This window comes from Pelodiscus sinensis, chromosome 23, assembly GCF_052426305.1.
Source record: "Pelodiscus sinensis isolate ZL-2025 chromosome 23, ASM5242630v1, whole genome shotgun sequence".
In the NCBI taxonomy this organism is placed as follows: domain Eukaryota; kingdom Metazoa; phylum Chordata; order Testudines; family Trionychidae; genus Pelodiscus; species Pelodiscus sinensis.
The window spans coordinates 275,690-291,474 of record NC_143074.1 but is presented as its reverse complement, the minus strand read 5'-3'; the positions used below and the strand labels follow the sequence as shown (position 1 = coordinate 291,474).

Below are 15,785 nucleotides of genomic sequence, written 5' to 3'. Positions count from 1 at the left end.
TGGAGGAGACAGCGTGGAGGAGAGACAAATGCCAGGGGGCCAAGTGCAGACAATGAGGAAAAGGCCAGGAGAGGAGGTGTCAGTGGGAGGGGGACAGGGTGATGCTGGGCGAAGAGAGGGTAAGGGCATTCGGGGTTAGAGGGGGGAGGGGGAGGAGCTGGGAGAAGGCTTGAAGAAGGGGTGGGCATGAGAAAGGCAGGGATGGAGCAAGTCATGTATGAGGGGAACGGGCAGAGGGTGGTGAGGCGGTGGGCATCAGGGAAAAAGAGGGAAAAGGGGGCAGGGGTAGTGAGGGAAGGGGGAGGCACCAGGAAGGTGCCGGGGTAAGAGAAGGTGCAAGTGCCACGGGATTCTGGGAGTGAAGCAGAAGGGAAGACACCTACAGAGGAGGGACCAACACCAGAGGAAAGAGGCAGGGCAGGTGTTAGGAGAGGGGATCATAGAACTGGAAGAGACCTCAGAAGGTCATCAGGTCCAGCCCCCTGCTCTAGGCAGGACCAGTCCCAACTAAATCAACCCGGCCAGGGCTTTGTCAAGCCGAGACTTAAACACCTCTAGGGATGGAGACTCCACTACTTCCCTAGGTAACCCATTCCAGTGCTTCACTACCCTCCTAGTGAATTAGTTTTTCCTAATATCCAACCTGGACCTCTCCCACCACAACTTGAGACCATTGCTCCTTGTTCTACCATCTGTCACTACTGAGAACAGCCTCTCTCCATCCTCTTTGGAACCTCCCTTCAGGAAGTTGAAGGCTGCTATCAAATCCCCCCTCACTCTTCGCTTCTGCAGACTAAACAGACCCAAGTCCCTCAGCCTCTCCTCATAAGTCATATGCTCCAGCCCCCTAATCATTTTGGTTGCCCTCCGCTGGACCCTCTCCAATGCGTCCACATCCTTTTTGTAGTGGGGGGCCCAGAACTGGACACAATACTCCAGATGTGGCCTCACCAAAGCCGAATGAAGGGGAATAATGACATCTCTGGATCTGCTGGCAATGCTCCTCTTAATGCAATCTAATATGCCATTAGCCTTCTTGGCTACAATGGCACACTGTTGACTCATATCCAGCTTCTCATCCACTGTAACCCCCAGGTCCTTTTCTGCAGAACTACTACTTAACCGGTTGGTCCCCAGCTTGTAACTATGCTTGGGATCCTTCCGTCCCAAGTGCAGGACTCTACACTTGTCCTTGTGGAACCTCATTAGATTTCTTGTGGCCCAATCCTCCAATTTGTCTAAGTCATTCTGGACCCTATCTCTGCCCTTAAGCGTATCTACCTCTCCCCCCAGCTTAGTGTCATCCGCAAACTTGCTGAGGGTGCAATCCTCATCCAGATCATTAATAAAGATATTGAACAAAACCGGTCTTAGAACCGAATCTTGGGGCACTCCGCTAGAAACCGACCGCCATCCTGACATCGAGCCATTGTTCACTACCCGCTGGACCCGGCCTTCTATCCATCTTACCGTCCATTTATCCAATCCACATTCCCTTAACTTGCTGGCAAAAATATTGAGAGAGACCGTATCAAAAGCCTTGCTAAAGTCAAGGTATATAACATCCACTGACTTCCGCATGTCCACCGAGCCAGTTACCTCATCATAAAAGCTAATCAGATTGGTCAGGCACGACTTTCCCTTTGTGAATCCATGCTGACTATTCCTAATCACTTTCCTCTCATCCAAGTGCCTCAAAATGGATTCCTTAAGGATTCCTTCCATGATTTTTGCAGGAACCAAGGTAAAACTGACCTGCCTATAGTTCCCTGGATCGTCCTCCTTCCCTTTTTTGAAGATGGGCACTACATTTGCCTTTTTCCAATCATCCGGGATTTCTCCTGATCTCCACGACTTTTCAAAAATAATAGCCAAAGGCTCCTCAATGACATTTGCCAACTCCCTCAGTACCCTTGGATGTACTAAGTCCGGACCCATGGATTTATGTACGTTTAGTTTTTCTAAATAGTTCTTAACCTGTTCTTTACCCACGATGGGCTGTCCATCTTCATCCCATCTTGCGTCACTTAGCGCAGAAGTCCAGGAGCTGACCTTGTCCGTGAATACAGAGGCAAAGAAAGCATTGAGTACTTCAGCTTTCCCCACATCATCTGTTACTAGGTTACCGTCTTCATCCATTAGGGGCCACACACCCTCTCTGATCACCTTCTTCTTGTTAACATGCCTGTAGAAACCTTTCTTGTTATCCTTCACATCCTTAGCCAGTCGCAATTCCATTTGCGCTTTCGCCTTCCTGATAACCCCCCGGCATTCTCGAGCTATACCTTTAAACTCCTTCCTGGTTATTTGTCCAAGTTTCCACTCTTTGTAAGCTTCCTTTTTGTGCTTAAGTTCACCAAGGGTTTCCCCTGTAAGCCAATCCGGTCTCCTACCATGTTTGCCTCTCTTGCTACGTGTCGGGATGGTTTCTTTCTGTGCCTTCAATAAGGCTTCTTTAAAATACTGCCAGCTGTCTTGGACTCCTTTCCCCTTCATGTTAAGGAGGGGTAGCTCACATGAGCAGAGTGGAGCTACTGGAGGAGTGGGCACAGGGAGAGAGAAGGCCTGGTGGAGGGGGGCAGGTCGCAGTGGGCAGTGAGAAGAGTAGGAGTCAAGACAGCAGAGGAGGATGAGGAGTTGTGGGGCAGCAGGCATCAGGGAAGCTGATGGAGCAAGGGGAGGAGACATGGCAGCAGAGAGAAAAGGCAAAGGTTTATAAGATATTTATTAATAACTTGGGTGCCATAGTGGCACATCCAAACAAGCCACATGAACTCAGTACTGGTACACAACACAAAATTCATTCTGCTCGTGGGAGGAAACGCTTAGGCTGTGTCTACACTAGCAGCTTCTTGCCGTAGGGGTTTCTCCCACAAGTAATCCCTGCTGAGTGTTCACACTGCCCTCTTGCGCAAAAGAGCGTACACCTGTTAGAAAAGAGTGTAGCTCTTGTGCAAGACGCCCTCTCTTACCATGCCGTACTGTAAATTTCCTTGCGCAAGAGCAGGCAGGGGCTCTGTGGGTTCTTACACAAGAACAGCTGTACTTGCACAAGAAGCTGCGAGCGTAGACAGAGCCTTAGAGGGAACACTTCCCCCAGCCTCTCCGCCCCCAAGTTAATGTCACACACATTGGGTTAATGCAATTGTAAGATAGTTGCATGAGGGAGGTTTGGTGGGAGCCAAACTAATCCCTGTTGGTAGGAAGATGGTGGGAAAAGTCCCTCACATGACATCTTTTACTTCTGGTCATGTGTCCATCTTGCCCTGAGCGTGTTACCTCCAAAGGCCTGGCTAATGGGAGTCAGGGGTGTGGCTAATGGGGGTCAGGGGCATGGGTAAAAGGGGTCGGGGGGGGGGGGGATGGACGGACTAGACCCATTCTGGGCACTACCAAAAATTATACAAAGCTGCTGCCCCTGTGTGGGGAACATTCCAGCTTGGCTAGATCAGCCCCTGCCTGCAGCAGAGGCCAAGGCATGGGCCCCATGCGGGGCTGGAGCATCCAATTGCTTGTGGCAGGCAGGGAGCTGCTCCAGCCTGCACCAGTTCACCTTAACTGTTGAGCCTCACCTATTAAGGGTTGGGCTTTCTGGTTAAACATTCACATCCCTACTTCTCGCATATGCGTCTCTAGGACTTTGTTGGCTACTCCTGAGCTCACTTTGCTCAGCTGTCCCTTTCTTCCTTCAGTTTGTTTTTGAATTATGAGTATCACAGTAATGTTTGAAGACCCCACCTGAGATCAGGCCCCCACTATGCCAAGTGCTGCAAAGCTTTGTAGTGGAGAGTGACAGCCTCTGTCCCGAGAAGCTTACAATCTACACTGACAGGGTGCAGTGGGGAACAGAGATGGAGTGACTTGTCAGTGGCAGATCCAAGCTCTTTCCTGAGCCTCTGGACTACTCTGCTTCTGTGCATCCCATCATAACAGTGCAGCTAGCTCCTTAGGGACATGCCTGATTGCATTACCCTCCATGTGCACACAAGCTACCTGTTCCCCTGGCATTCCACTGGGACTCTCTAGTCCTGTGACATCCATGGTACTGCCGGACCAGGGATATAGCTGGACGAGAGAGTCCCGCTTAAGAGAGATTCAACCTGTACTGTACAAATTTCATGGAGTGTGACCAGTATTTCTCATATAGGGAGACCTGAGCCAAAAGGAAATTGCAGGGGAGGGGTGTCACATGGTTATTTTAGGGCAATTGTGGTATTGCCACCCTCACTTCTATGCTGCCTTCAGAACTGAATGTCTGGAGAGTGTTGCCTGGGTGCCCAGTCTGATGGTGTCCATAAGCTGCATCCCGGGACGGAGAGACCACTGTACCCCCTTAGCTTTCCAGCCTGGGCTGCCTCGCACAATGTTTTGTTAGTGACTAGCAACAAACTCCTCCAGGTGCTGTTACCACTCAGCCCCAAACACAGCCAGAGTGCATGAATGCTCCCAGAGCCATTCATGAATCATTCAGAAGGGGTCACCAGTCAGATCCTCCCAGTTCCCAGCTTTGTACTTTAGGTTGGTTCACCGCATCATCAATCAAAAGTGGATATACACCAAGCTTTGTAAAACCCCTGAGCAAATTTGCCAAACACCTCAGGCAAACTCACTGGTAAAGATAAATAGTTAAACAAGTTTGTTGACTACAAAGAAAGATTGTAAGTGATGGGCAAAAAGTCTGAGTAGTTACCAAAAGCAAAGTAAATATAAGCACAGTTTAAAGTTGAGCAATTCCTCTGGTTTGGCCTTATGCAGATGAGTCATTGAATTATAGATCCCTTGCTGGACATGGGCTGTTGATGGTTGTTTGACACCTGCCTGAATGTTAGTTACTTTTCTTGCTGCTGTCTCTGGGGAGCTAATATCTGGCTGATTCTCCAACTTACAGCATGTTTCAACCGTTGATGACCTTTTCCCCAATACCTCACATGGCTGGCTTTGCATACAATTTCACAATTCTATAGAAAATGAGGAATGTGGGGGTTACAGGGTGCTCCCCCAAGAAATAGTGTCATACTCAGCTCTCCAGGGAGCAGTGTGGAAGGAAGGGTGACAGTATCATACCACGCCATCCTTACTTCTGTGCTGCTACTGGCAGCAGCTCTGCCTTCAGAGCTGGGCTGCCAGCTAACAGCTGCTACTCTCCAGCTGCCCAGCTCTGAAGGCAATGCAACTGGCAGCAGCAGCACAGAAATAAGGGTAGCAGTACTGCAACTCCCAAATAACCTGGTAACCCTCCACAACTCCTTTTGGGGTCAGGGGACTCAGATCCCTTACACCACCATGAAATTCCAGATTTAAATAGCTGAAATCATGAAATTTGTGATTTTTTTTTTCAAATCCTATGATCATTAAATTGACAAATGGACCATGAATTTGGTAGGGCCCTAGTCATGTGCCATTGTTTATTAACTCCTTTTACCTGCACCCAACGGAGCTGTTCCTGTGGGACCCCTAGCTCCAGGAGCCCTTCCTGCTTATGCTTCAAAAGCCAAAGTCAGTAGATGGTTGAAACTGTTTGGGAACCATCTGCACTCCCCTGCTGCCCTAGCCCTGGTTCTGCACAGCTGTTTATTCTCTGTTTTGCATCACTCTGTCAGCCTTCTACACAAGCAGATATGGCTATAAGATGTGCCTGCGTGTGTACCTAAATGGGGACGGCACTGGACGTGGGACCCACCTGTCTCTGTTCTTTGTGGTGATGAAAGGCCCCAGCGATGCACTTCTGCGATGGCCCTTCAACCAGAAGGTATGTATTGGGAGCGAATGCAGAGCTAACCTTGGGGCCTGAAAGGCCTGCCTGGCCTGTTGATGTATGTGCCTTGTCTTTATCTCCACTTGGCCTCTCAGATGCCTGCTCTTCTAGACACCAGAGAGTTGGCATGAGACAGTGAAAGCAATTGTTCACACTAACTATTTGGGGGAGATCTGGGATGTAGGCTCCTGTCATGATAAAAGCCCAGGATATTACAAGGAAATTAGGTCAATGACTATTAGCCAGGATGGGTAGGAGTGGTGTCCCTAGCCTCTGTTTGTCTGAAAATGAGTGACTGGAGGGATCACGTTAGGATTACCTGTTATGTTATGTTCCCTCCCTCTGGAGCATCTGGTATTAGCCACTGTTGGCAGACAGGATACTGGGTTGGATGGTCTGACCCAGTGTGGCCATTCTTTTGTTCTTACAAGAGAGGTCCAGAGGAGAGGGGAAGAGGGACAAAGCTGCAGTTGGAGTGGGACGATGATGTGTTTGGAGAATACCCAGAAGTTTCATAGTAACCCAGCAGTGTGCGCGCTCACATTCAAGGACCCAGAATTGTGCTAAGCTCTCAACTTCATTTTCCAAATTCAATTCCTAAACCTTTGCAGTTATGAAGAAAACTTTAAAAGTAAAAATCAGATGTAAACCAATGTGGTGACTTCTGCCTGAGTTTGCAGACTGCTTGACTCTACCCATTGGAGGAGTATGATCTGTGTTGCTTATCTCAAAGGGACATGCAAGTGATGGGGCAGAACCAAAGTGAACATCAAACGCTGTAGCTGCTGGCTACCCAGACTACTGTGTGATTTCATTTTTGCATTGAATTTAGCAAGTCTGTAGTTGTCAGTCAACCTAAATCAGATGCAGAATTTTTCTTGTGACGCAGCAGAGATTGGGAGAAAGCAGGGAGCCTTCTGGCAGGGTGCAGATCTAGCTGGGACTTGGCACTGAGCTTGAATGCAGTGCTGACAGTACCCCAGTTTGCCAGTACGTGAATGCTCACATGCAGTTTTCAAAGGGTTAACATTAATGGGTGTCCCAGACCAGGGGTTGCCTTTTGGCCATCTTGCTTCATGCTCCTTCCTGTGCATATTCACCTCTAGGTGACCCTGATGCTGCTGGATCAGAATAACCGGGAGCACATTATTGATGCTTTCCGACCTGATGTGACATCATCGTCCTTCCAGCGACCTGTCACCGAGATGAACGTTGCCAGTGGCTGCCCACTCTTCTGCCCAGTCTCCAGGATGGAGGCCAAGAACTCTTACGTGCGTGACGACACCATCTTTATTAAAGCCATCGTAGATCTCACAGGCCTCTAAAGCCTCCTCCCCACCAGGAGCTGTGAGCACAGTGACAGCCCTGACTAGGGCTTTACCTCCCTGTGCTGCACCCTCAGCATGCCCTAGAACAGGGTGAAGTCCAGATCTGGCTTGCTCCACTCTGAGTGGAAATGCAGTGTCAGATGGGAACCCTCCCAGCTGCTCTAGTACAGATCTTCTTTGAGAAGAGGCTTGTGTTGAGGTTACTTTGAGTTTGATCCATGACAAATGGGGACTTGGATGATCCCCTGCAGGAATCAGCTACCAGGGCTCCCTGCACTGGGCTTTCAGGCTAAAATGAATGCAGCTCTTTTGTACTTGTTTAATGCACAGCTCTGGTATCCTACAGTGGAACAGGCATTCAGGCTGCCCAGAGCACCACTGCACAGAGCCCTTTGGCCTGCCCCTGCCATTCTCCTCATAGACCTCTGTGTTAGAGGGAGCTGGCTTCTCTCTAGTGGTTTTGCTTAAAGTTTTTGTCATTCTCTGCTGCTGACTGGTTTGCTCCTTGACATGAGGGTGGGAGGGACAGCAGGGACTAGGGGCAGGCTGAGGTGGTCTGTGAGTGGGAAGACAACAGTTTAGCAGCCTCACTGGCTTCTCTGGCAGACATTGCTGCAGAGACCCTTTGAGTGGGGCCACAAATCAGTAGGGCAAGAGGGAGATGTGCCCAGTGCCCACGTCTGATGGGAGGGACCAGTGTAGAGTAAGGGAGGGAACAGCATCTGAGAAGTATTTTCCTCTTTCAGTGTAGGCATCCAACCTGACTGTTGTGTGCTCTCGATGCCTTTGGCATAGCGTGGGCTTTTAATCAGAGGCAGGCAAAATATGGCCCGTGACCCAGAGGAAGCCTTGAGCAGGCTCCCTGTCTTCTGCACCCTATACAAAGCAACCAGTGTTGGGGGTCATGTGTTCTCTGCACACCGTGTGCTGGGGAGGAGGAAGGTGTTGCGCACTCCCCCTGCCTCCAGCACAATTTCACAGCTCCCATTGGCCGGTGCTTGTAGTATATGAAACTGCTCCCTGTAGGAATTTGCCACTAGTAGCAATTACCAATATGTACAATTGTAAGAAGTTGCTACCTGATGTAGCACAAATTCCTACAGGAAGCAGTTTCATTCACTACACCGGCCACTCTGAGTGGCATGTAGGGGCGCGGTGAGCAGGGAGCCTTCCTGAGGATCCTGCTGGGCTGCTGGCCAGCAGGCCTAACCAAAGAGTTTGTGGGGCCCAAGGCAGCATGTTGTGGTTGGCTGCACCTTGTGGCCAGGTGGCTTTCAGCTAGGGCAGTGAGCAAATGGGTGCCAGGCAGCATGGGGGCCCTGAAGGCATGGTGCCCAAGGCAACTGCCTTGCTCACCTTGCCCTAAGACTGGGCCTGCTGACCGGGAGCCACCTAGGTAAGTGCCTCCCAGCCAGAGCCCACCTCTGGCACCCAGCTTTTCCCTCCAATCCTCTGCTCCCTCTCCTGCACCCCTGCCTCAGGTCACAACCCAAACCCCTGCACTTCTGCCCCAAGTCACAACCCCCCGCACTCCCTCCTGCACCCCTTCTCCAGGTCAGAATCCCTTTCCTTCACGCATACCCACTCCCACAGCTGTTACCCCATTTCCCTGCCCTAGATCACAACCCAAACCCCTTCACCATCTCCTACACCTCTGCCCCAGTTCACAACCCCCTCCCATACCCTACGCCCCCTACAGGTCAGAATCCTCTCCTGCACTCATACTCCCTCCCGGACCCTGCATCCCAAACTCCTTCCCTAGGTCACAACCCTCTCCTTCATTGAAACTCCCTCCCGGATGCCACACACCCTCCTTGCATCCAACCTCCATCCCAAAACCCTCACATCCTCCATTAATATTAGGCACTCAAATTCTTGGAGTGGCTCCCATCAAAAATTATTGCCCACCCCAACCTAATAGATCAGTCTTGTAACTCTCTCGAGTGGGTCCTAACCTAGTCAGAGAGATGCTTTGGAATCTAATTTGTGGCCTGTTAATGGATCGCTCTAGGAGCTGGGGTTAGGGCAGGAGAGCCTGAGTCCCATTTGGCTGGCTGGCACCCCAGGAATGCGGTCTTCTGGGTTTAGCCAAGGGGGGAGAGCTCATTAGCTGCTTTCCCCTCCATTCTCATCCTGGCTTTTAGCATCTCTTGGCATTCTGCTGTTCCCTCACTTGGAGTCCTCTCTCCAGCTATCCTCCCCAGACACCCACTAATCTTGAATGTAAAATCTTGGGCTTTTCTCTGTACTTTAGTTATTTACAAGCCTGAGGTCTAAGTCTCACCAGCACTGGCAGCCCCCGATTATACATGTAGCTTTTCAGTAGCACACACCAGTGGCTTCCTTCCTAATCATACTGTCCAGAACTGCCTGGCCAGCTGCAGTTACTTGGTTAGCACTGTCTTAAGAGCTTTCCCTGGGCACTCTTCCCTCCCAGGACTCTTGCATTCTGGCCTCGATTTGCTGCCTCTTTCTTTCTGTTTGGTGGAGATTGGATTCTTGTCAGAGTGTTGTCATTGTGACGTAACTGGCCTCTTAGAGTTACTCTGTGGTGGTCACCTGTAACTCTAGAGCCATTTTGGAGCCTTATTCTTTTGAGGTTTTCTGTCTCCTCTTTCCATGGGCCCCATTCTCTCCCATCTGTACAAGCCTTAAGGTTCTCTTTGCCAAAGCACCCAGCTAGCTGCTTTTTGAACCATCCTGCAGGTGTTGTCCCTGCCATGCCCTGCCCAACTCTTCCCTGTCTCTTCTGTCCTGGAGGACAGGCAAAGAGGCTGGCCTTGCTGCCGACGCCAGAGGTGTTTCTTGTTGTTGGCTGGATCCCTCAGGGAGCAACAGCCCTAGTTCCAGTTAGGGTCATTGATCGGCAGCCTGTGTGCTGGGGAGGGAATTCTGTCTGGAACAATCACCAGTTAGCAAGCGCAGTGGAATCCAGGGGTGTGAAACTGTGGCCATCTCCGTGGAGGAAGACCCATGGCCCTACTATTGAGTCCTCTGTGGAGAGAAATGACATGTTCCTCACCTGGTCCCAGGCCTGGGGACATGGACTAGTGACAGGCTGTCTCATCATAGGCCTCCACTTGAGCCTAGTCAACCATCTGCTTCGATGCTCTTGGCCCGCTGCTTCTCCTCCCAGCCCTTCCTGACCCTCAGCAGGGATCAGTAAGGATGAGTTCTGATTCCAGGTGAAGGTGACTGGAAGCCTCTGCCAGGACTAAAGGGATGCATGTTTGCTTATGCTGCAGTGAAGTAATCCAGTGGGGGTCTCCAGCACTGTGAGGCTACATCTAGACTGCAAGCCTCTTTCGAAAAAGAGCATCTAGACTACCAGTACTTTCGAAAAAGCAAGCCACTTTTTTGAAAGAGAGCACCCAGGCAGTCTGGATGTTCTCTTTTGAAAAAGCACAATTTGCATTACATAGCGCCTTTTTTTGAAAGAGCACTTTCGAAAAAAGGCATTCTTCCTCGTAAAATGAGGTTTTCCACCGTCGAAAAAACTGCCGCATTCTTTCAATTTACTTTCAAAAGAACGCAGCAGTCTAGATGCAGGGGAAGTTTTTTTGAAAAAAGGCCACTTTTCTCAAAAAAACCCTGTAGTCTAGACACACCCTGAGGCTCCCCAGCTGAGAAGCCACATTGAGGTATTATTTATACCGCTCTCATTTCTGGGCCAGAAGTGGTGCCTGGGTCTCTGAGGCTGGGGACAGAGACAGGATTATAGATGTGCAGAACTCCCCATCCAAAGAGAGACCAACTCCATGATCTCCTACTGCTAATAAGCAGAAGTAAAACAGCTGCCCCAGAGTGGGAGCCAAAGGGAATTAAATCAGCTCCAAGACTGACATCTAGGTATTGGAGGGGCACTGGAATAGCTGGGAGTTTGAGTGCTTAGTTTGTCTGGGACACTGCCCCTCCAGTCTGTACAGTACTCCACAGCATGGTATGTGCGAGTGTCTCTGCTCTCCCTTTCCCTTCTGTGCAGCCATGCTGCCACGAGCCCATTCAGCTTCAGAACCTTGTGTCTAGATGGGGCCCAACCTCTCAGGAAGTGGAGATTTCTGAAATAGCCTATGGGGCCATTCCCTATCAAAAGCCCAAACCCTACCTTCCAGAAGTTTGAAAGGCATCTCTGGTACATACTACACATCAATGGCATCTGCTGCAGGGTCTGTCCAAGATTGTCTAGTGGCTGGGGTGGAACCCAAAGCCAACTCCATATACTGCTTGTGTCAGGAGAGACAAAGGTGCTGCACTGGAGCTGACCAGTTCTCTCTCCCTGTGGATAGGCGCTGTGATGATTTTTTAGTGAAGCTTCAAATCCTGCTTAGGTGGGGATGGGACTGCAGGAGCAGCCCGGTTTATATCCCTGGTTCCTACACATCATGCAACTCATCTAGGACCCATGGGTGCATGGGGGGACTTCACAGACATTAGGGCTGTGTCTAGACTGGCCACTTTTTCTGGAAAAGCAGCTGCTTTTCCGGAAAAACTTGCCAGCTGTCTACACTGGCCGCTTGAATTTCCACAAAAGCACTGACGATGTCATGTAAGATTCAGTGTTTTTGCGGAAATACTATGCTGCTCTCGTTCGGGCAAAAGTCTTTTTCCGAAAAACTTTTGCGCAAAAGGGCCAGTGTAGACAGCAGAGATTTGTTTTCCGCAAAAAAGCCCCGATCGCGAAAATGGCAATTGGGGCTTTTTTGCGGAAAAGCGCGTCTAGATTGGCCATGGACGCTTTTCTGCAAAAAGTGCTTTTGCGGAAAAGCGTCCTGCCAATCTAGACACGCTTTTCCGCAAATGCTTTTCACAGAAAACTTTTCCGTTAAAAGCATTTCCGGAAAATCAAGCCAGTCTAGATGTAGCCTGGGTGTTCCCGGGAAAGGGCTCCAAAAAGGAGCAGCATCCTGATTTCCCCACTGCTCTGTACTGTGGCAGCAGGTGGGCTGCTCCACAGCAAGGTGGCTTCTGGCTGCTGCTCCGTGTTGGACCACATTTTGTGCAAAATGTGACTCCAGCAAATAATTCCACCATTCTGCATTGGCATGAATGCTGTTATTGGAGGCCTCATTGAGCCCTCTTTGTAGCATATGAGGTGATGGGGAAGCTCTCGCTGTCATTTCTGCATCTCCTCTAATAGTACAAATTCACACATCCATAAAACAGTCTGCACTGGGTTCTTGCTAGAGCTCCCTCTGGCCCCATGGTGGAGAATCCACCTGGGTTGTATTACCAACCAAAGGAGCCCAAGCGTGTTCCAGCTGAGGTTACCCTTGGGCTGCTGCCTGTTTAAGCACAGCAGAGTGGATGGGGAGAGAGGGGCTACATCTACACTGGCATGATCTTGTGCAAAAACTCTTTAGCACAAGAGAGCGTCTACACTGGCCTGTGCTTTAGCGCAAGAGCATCCTTGCCAGTGTGGACGCTCTCTTGCACAAGAAAGCTCTCATGGCCATTTTAACCATCGGGCTTTCTTGTGCAAGAAATTCCTGTTACCTGTCTACACTGGCCTCTTGTGCAAGAACAGTTGCGCAAAAGGGCTTCTTCCTGAGCGGGAGCGTCAGAGTTCTGGTGCAAGAAGTCCTGATTTCATACATTAGAATGTCCGTTTACTTGCGCAAGAACACGCGGCCAGTGTAGACAGGCAGCAAGTTTTTGTGCAAGAGCTGCTGCTTTTGCGCAAGATCACGCCAGTATAGACACAGCCCAAGAGTTTGGTTTCTGAGGCAGTCACTTGCAAGTCATTTACCTGTGTTTGTGCTTTACATGTTGCTTTACCCTGTCACTTACCAGCTGTGCTAAGGGTGAAGGCATTTCCATGCAGGACATAGCCCCCCACCCCCTTCCTGGAAAAAAAATTCCTTGCAACGTATTCCCTTCCTTGAGTTACCTTTAGTGGAGTTGATTGGCTTCCCCTGTGGTGTGGTCATCTGCAGCAGAATCTGTTCACCAGAGTGCAAGAGACTACCACCTGTGACATGCAGCACCCACTTTGTGAAAAGGTGGGGGCTGGAGAGCCAGTGATGGCATGGCTGTCCCTTCTCACATGCTGCTGTTCAGTGGATGGAAAGTAAGCATGGATGAGACAGGTATAAGGATGCTCAGGCTTGTGGTACTCTTTTGTGCTTGACTTGCAATCTGCTGTATGTGTGTAATCTTGACTGAGCCAGCCTTTAGTGCCTGCTGCTTTGCTGAATGATGGCTTGTGAGCCCCTCTGAGTCCAGACAGCAGTGGGAGAGCTGTATTACAGCTCCAGCTAGCTGTCACACCACAGCCTGGAAAAGTGCTAGCAAAGCCCCTAGTCAGCAGTAGGAATGTGAATGACTAGTCAACTGCCTGATGAGCAAAATACTTATCGGATAGTTGATAGGCTAGTCGACTAGTCGCCTTCTCCCCCCCCCCCGGCCTCTATGAGAGAGGCAGCAAGGTGGGGGAAAGAGGAGGGGGTGCTTCAAAGAGCCAGCGCCACGTGGAGCCTGGGACTAGGTCCCGGGCTTCACATGGTGCTATCGCTTTGAAACACCGTGTGCAGCTTGGGGGCCAGCTGGGGTGTCCCCAGGCTGCAAATGGCATTTCAAAGCAGAAGCACTGTGAAAAGCCTGGGGTCAGTGGGAGTCCCCAGCTGACTCCAGGCTCCATGCAGTGCTGCCACTTTGAAATGCATGAGGAGCACAAGGCCAGTGGGGACTGCCCCACTAACCCTGTGCTCCCCACAGCACTTTTGCCTTTGAAGTGTAGCAACAGCAAATTGCATCGACTATTTGATTAGTCAATCAAAATTTAACATCCCTAGTCACAGCATCTCAGTATTTAGTGGAGGCTTTTGCTAAGCTATCCAGGGGAAAAATCATAAAATTCAAGCCTTGTTTCCCCCACACCTTTGAGGGGAAGAAAGCAGAGGCCAGGATAGCTGTCCTGGGAAGAGGCATCAGTGCTGAGCAGTTACTGTTCTGGGTTGCTCAGGAGCAGAATTCTCATGGTAACCCGCAGTAGTGCAGCAGGTCAGGCTCCTAAGGGGCTCAGCTGTTACCAGGGCTAAGCTGTAGCTCCCATGGGCTTCAAGGGAAGCCCCATAGCCCTGAAATCAGGCCACCTGCAGGCAGCCAACATGTGGTTGAGGGGAAATGGAGGGGCCTTATGATGAAGGAATGAGTTTGGGGTGGGGGCTGTGCAAGTTTTGATCCTCTCCTTTAACTACAGTAGGACTAGAGATGCTAGTGCAGCTCATGGCCAGCAGTGCTGTGAGCAACTAGCAGGAACCAGGCCTGGTGCTAATGCAGCCCAACACTTCCATTGTTTATACAGAAGCTCCAGCTTCATTATCATAGTCTTTTCTTGCCCCCAAAGAGCAGCTAAACCAGAGATGGGGTTTTACTGCTATAGAATAGCCCCATGGAGGCATGACCACGTTTGTTGGGAACTCAGGGTAGGAATCATTTGGTACTTGTGGAAATGCATTTAATTTTATATAGCCAATGAATCTTTCAGGGGCCTAACCTGGTTGGTGAGTACTGTGCGCTAGTTTAGCCATAACAATATTTCTTCCATTACAGCCTTGAAAACCTTCCCTTAGAATGAGCACTAGCATCTAACTTCCTGAATGTGTCCAAACACCTCCTTGGAGCAAATGGCATAGGCTCTAAATGTGAAATGAATTTTCCTCTGAGCTGTTGTGTGTGAGAGACCATTAATAAAGTATTGTATCATAAGGGACAGCTGACAGTACCATTAAGAATAGGAACTAGAAACTGTTACTGTGAAACTGCTGAATTGGAGGCTTCCACAGTGGGATCCCCGTGTTCCATAGCCTCCTTCAGGAGGAAGGCTCAGCCCTCATTCTATTTACTTTGCTAAAGAGCAGGACAAACATCCCACCCTACATTGGCTGTGGTAGCAGATGCTGGGAGCTGTTGAGACATGGGTCTTGCCCCACTGAGTTTATTTACCTTGAAATAAGATGTAGTAAATACTTGTGGGAAGAAAGGGGCTTCCCTAGCTTAAAGCTCCACTAAGCTATATTTCAACTGGGTCACGGCTGGTTGGCACTGCCCCAGAGGCATTGACAGCCTACATGAAGGACAGGTATAGCCCCCCATTTCAGAGTAGGGAAAACCATCATCATGGGGCTGTAGCTATGCTGGGGCAAGGACACAGCTCACTCCCAGCCCCTCAGCATGCTTATTTTGCCAGCCTGTCCTGTTTCACACATCACCCTCCCCTCTTCTATCAGTGGTTGTTAATGCCCAGCTACAAAAATGGTACGTACTAAATCTGTTTTGGCTCCACGGCAATCTGTGAACTCCGATGCTCCCACTCAAGAATAAGCCCTCTTCCAGAAGAGGCCAGTGTAGACAGGCAACATGGTTTTCTTGCGCAAGAAAGCCCTATCGTTAAAATGGCCATCAGAGCTTCCTTGCGCAAGAGAGTGTCTACACTGGCATGGATGCTCTTGCGCAAAAGCACATGCCAATGTAGATGCTCTCTTCTGGAAGAGTTTTTGTGTGAGAACATGCCAGTGTAGACGTAGCCTAAAAGTGCAGAGCACGGAAAAAATGGACACATTCTTTTGTTAAGCTGAAAACTTAAAGGAGCATGGGAGGCCAGTACCACTGCAGGGAGACACTGCCCATGGTGAGAGCTTGAGCAGTTCTCAGCTGGAGGGCAGTTAGGGAGCACCTTCTGCCCTGCCGAGCAGGCACCGAGT

The 15,785-nt window shown here is 50.0% G+C and overlaps 1 protein-coding gene across 4 annotated transcripts in view; it reads left to right on the top strand.

The window, feature by feature from the left end:
• TRAF2 (TNF receptor associated factor 2) overlaps positions 1-14,796 on the top strand; it is an 85,087-nt gene extending 70,291 nt beyond the window's left edge. For all 4 annotated transcript variants that reach the window (XM_075905998.2, XM_006134756.5, XM_075905994.2 and 1 more), the window contains 2 exons: positions 5,601-5,749; positions 6,862-14,796. In XM_075905998.2, the coding sequence (XP_075762113.2) occupies positions 5,601-5,749; positions 6,862-7,080 (368 nt within the window). In that variant the 3' untranslated portion in view covers positions 7,081-14,796. The remainder of the gene's footprint in view (positions 1-5,600; positions 5,750-6,861) is intronic.
• Positions 14,797-15,785: the final 989 nt, after the last annotated feature.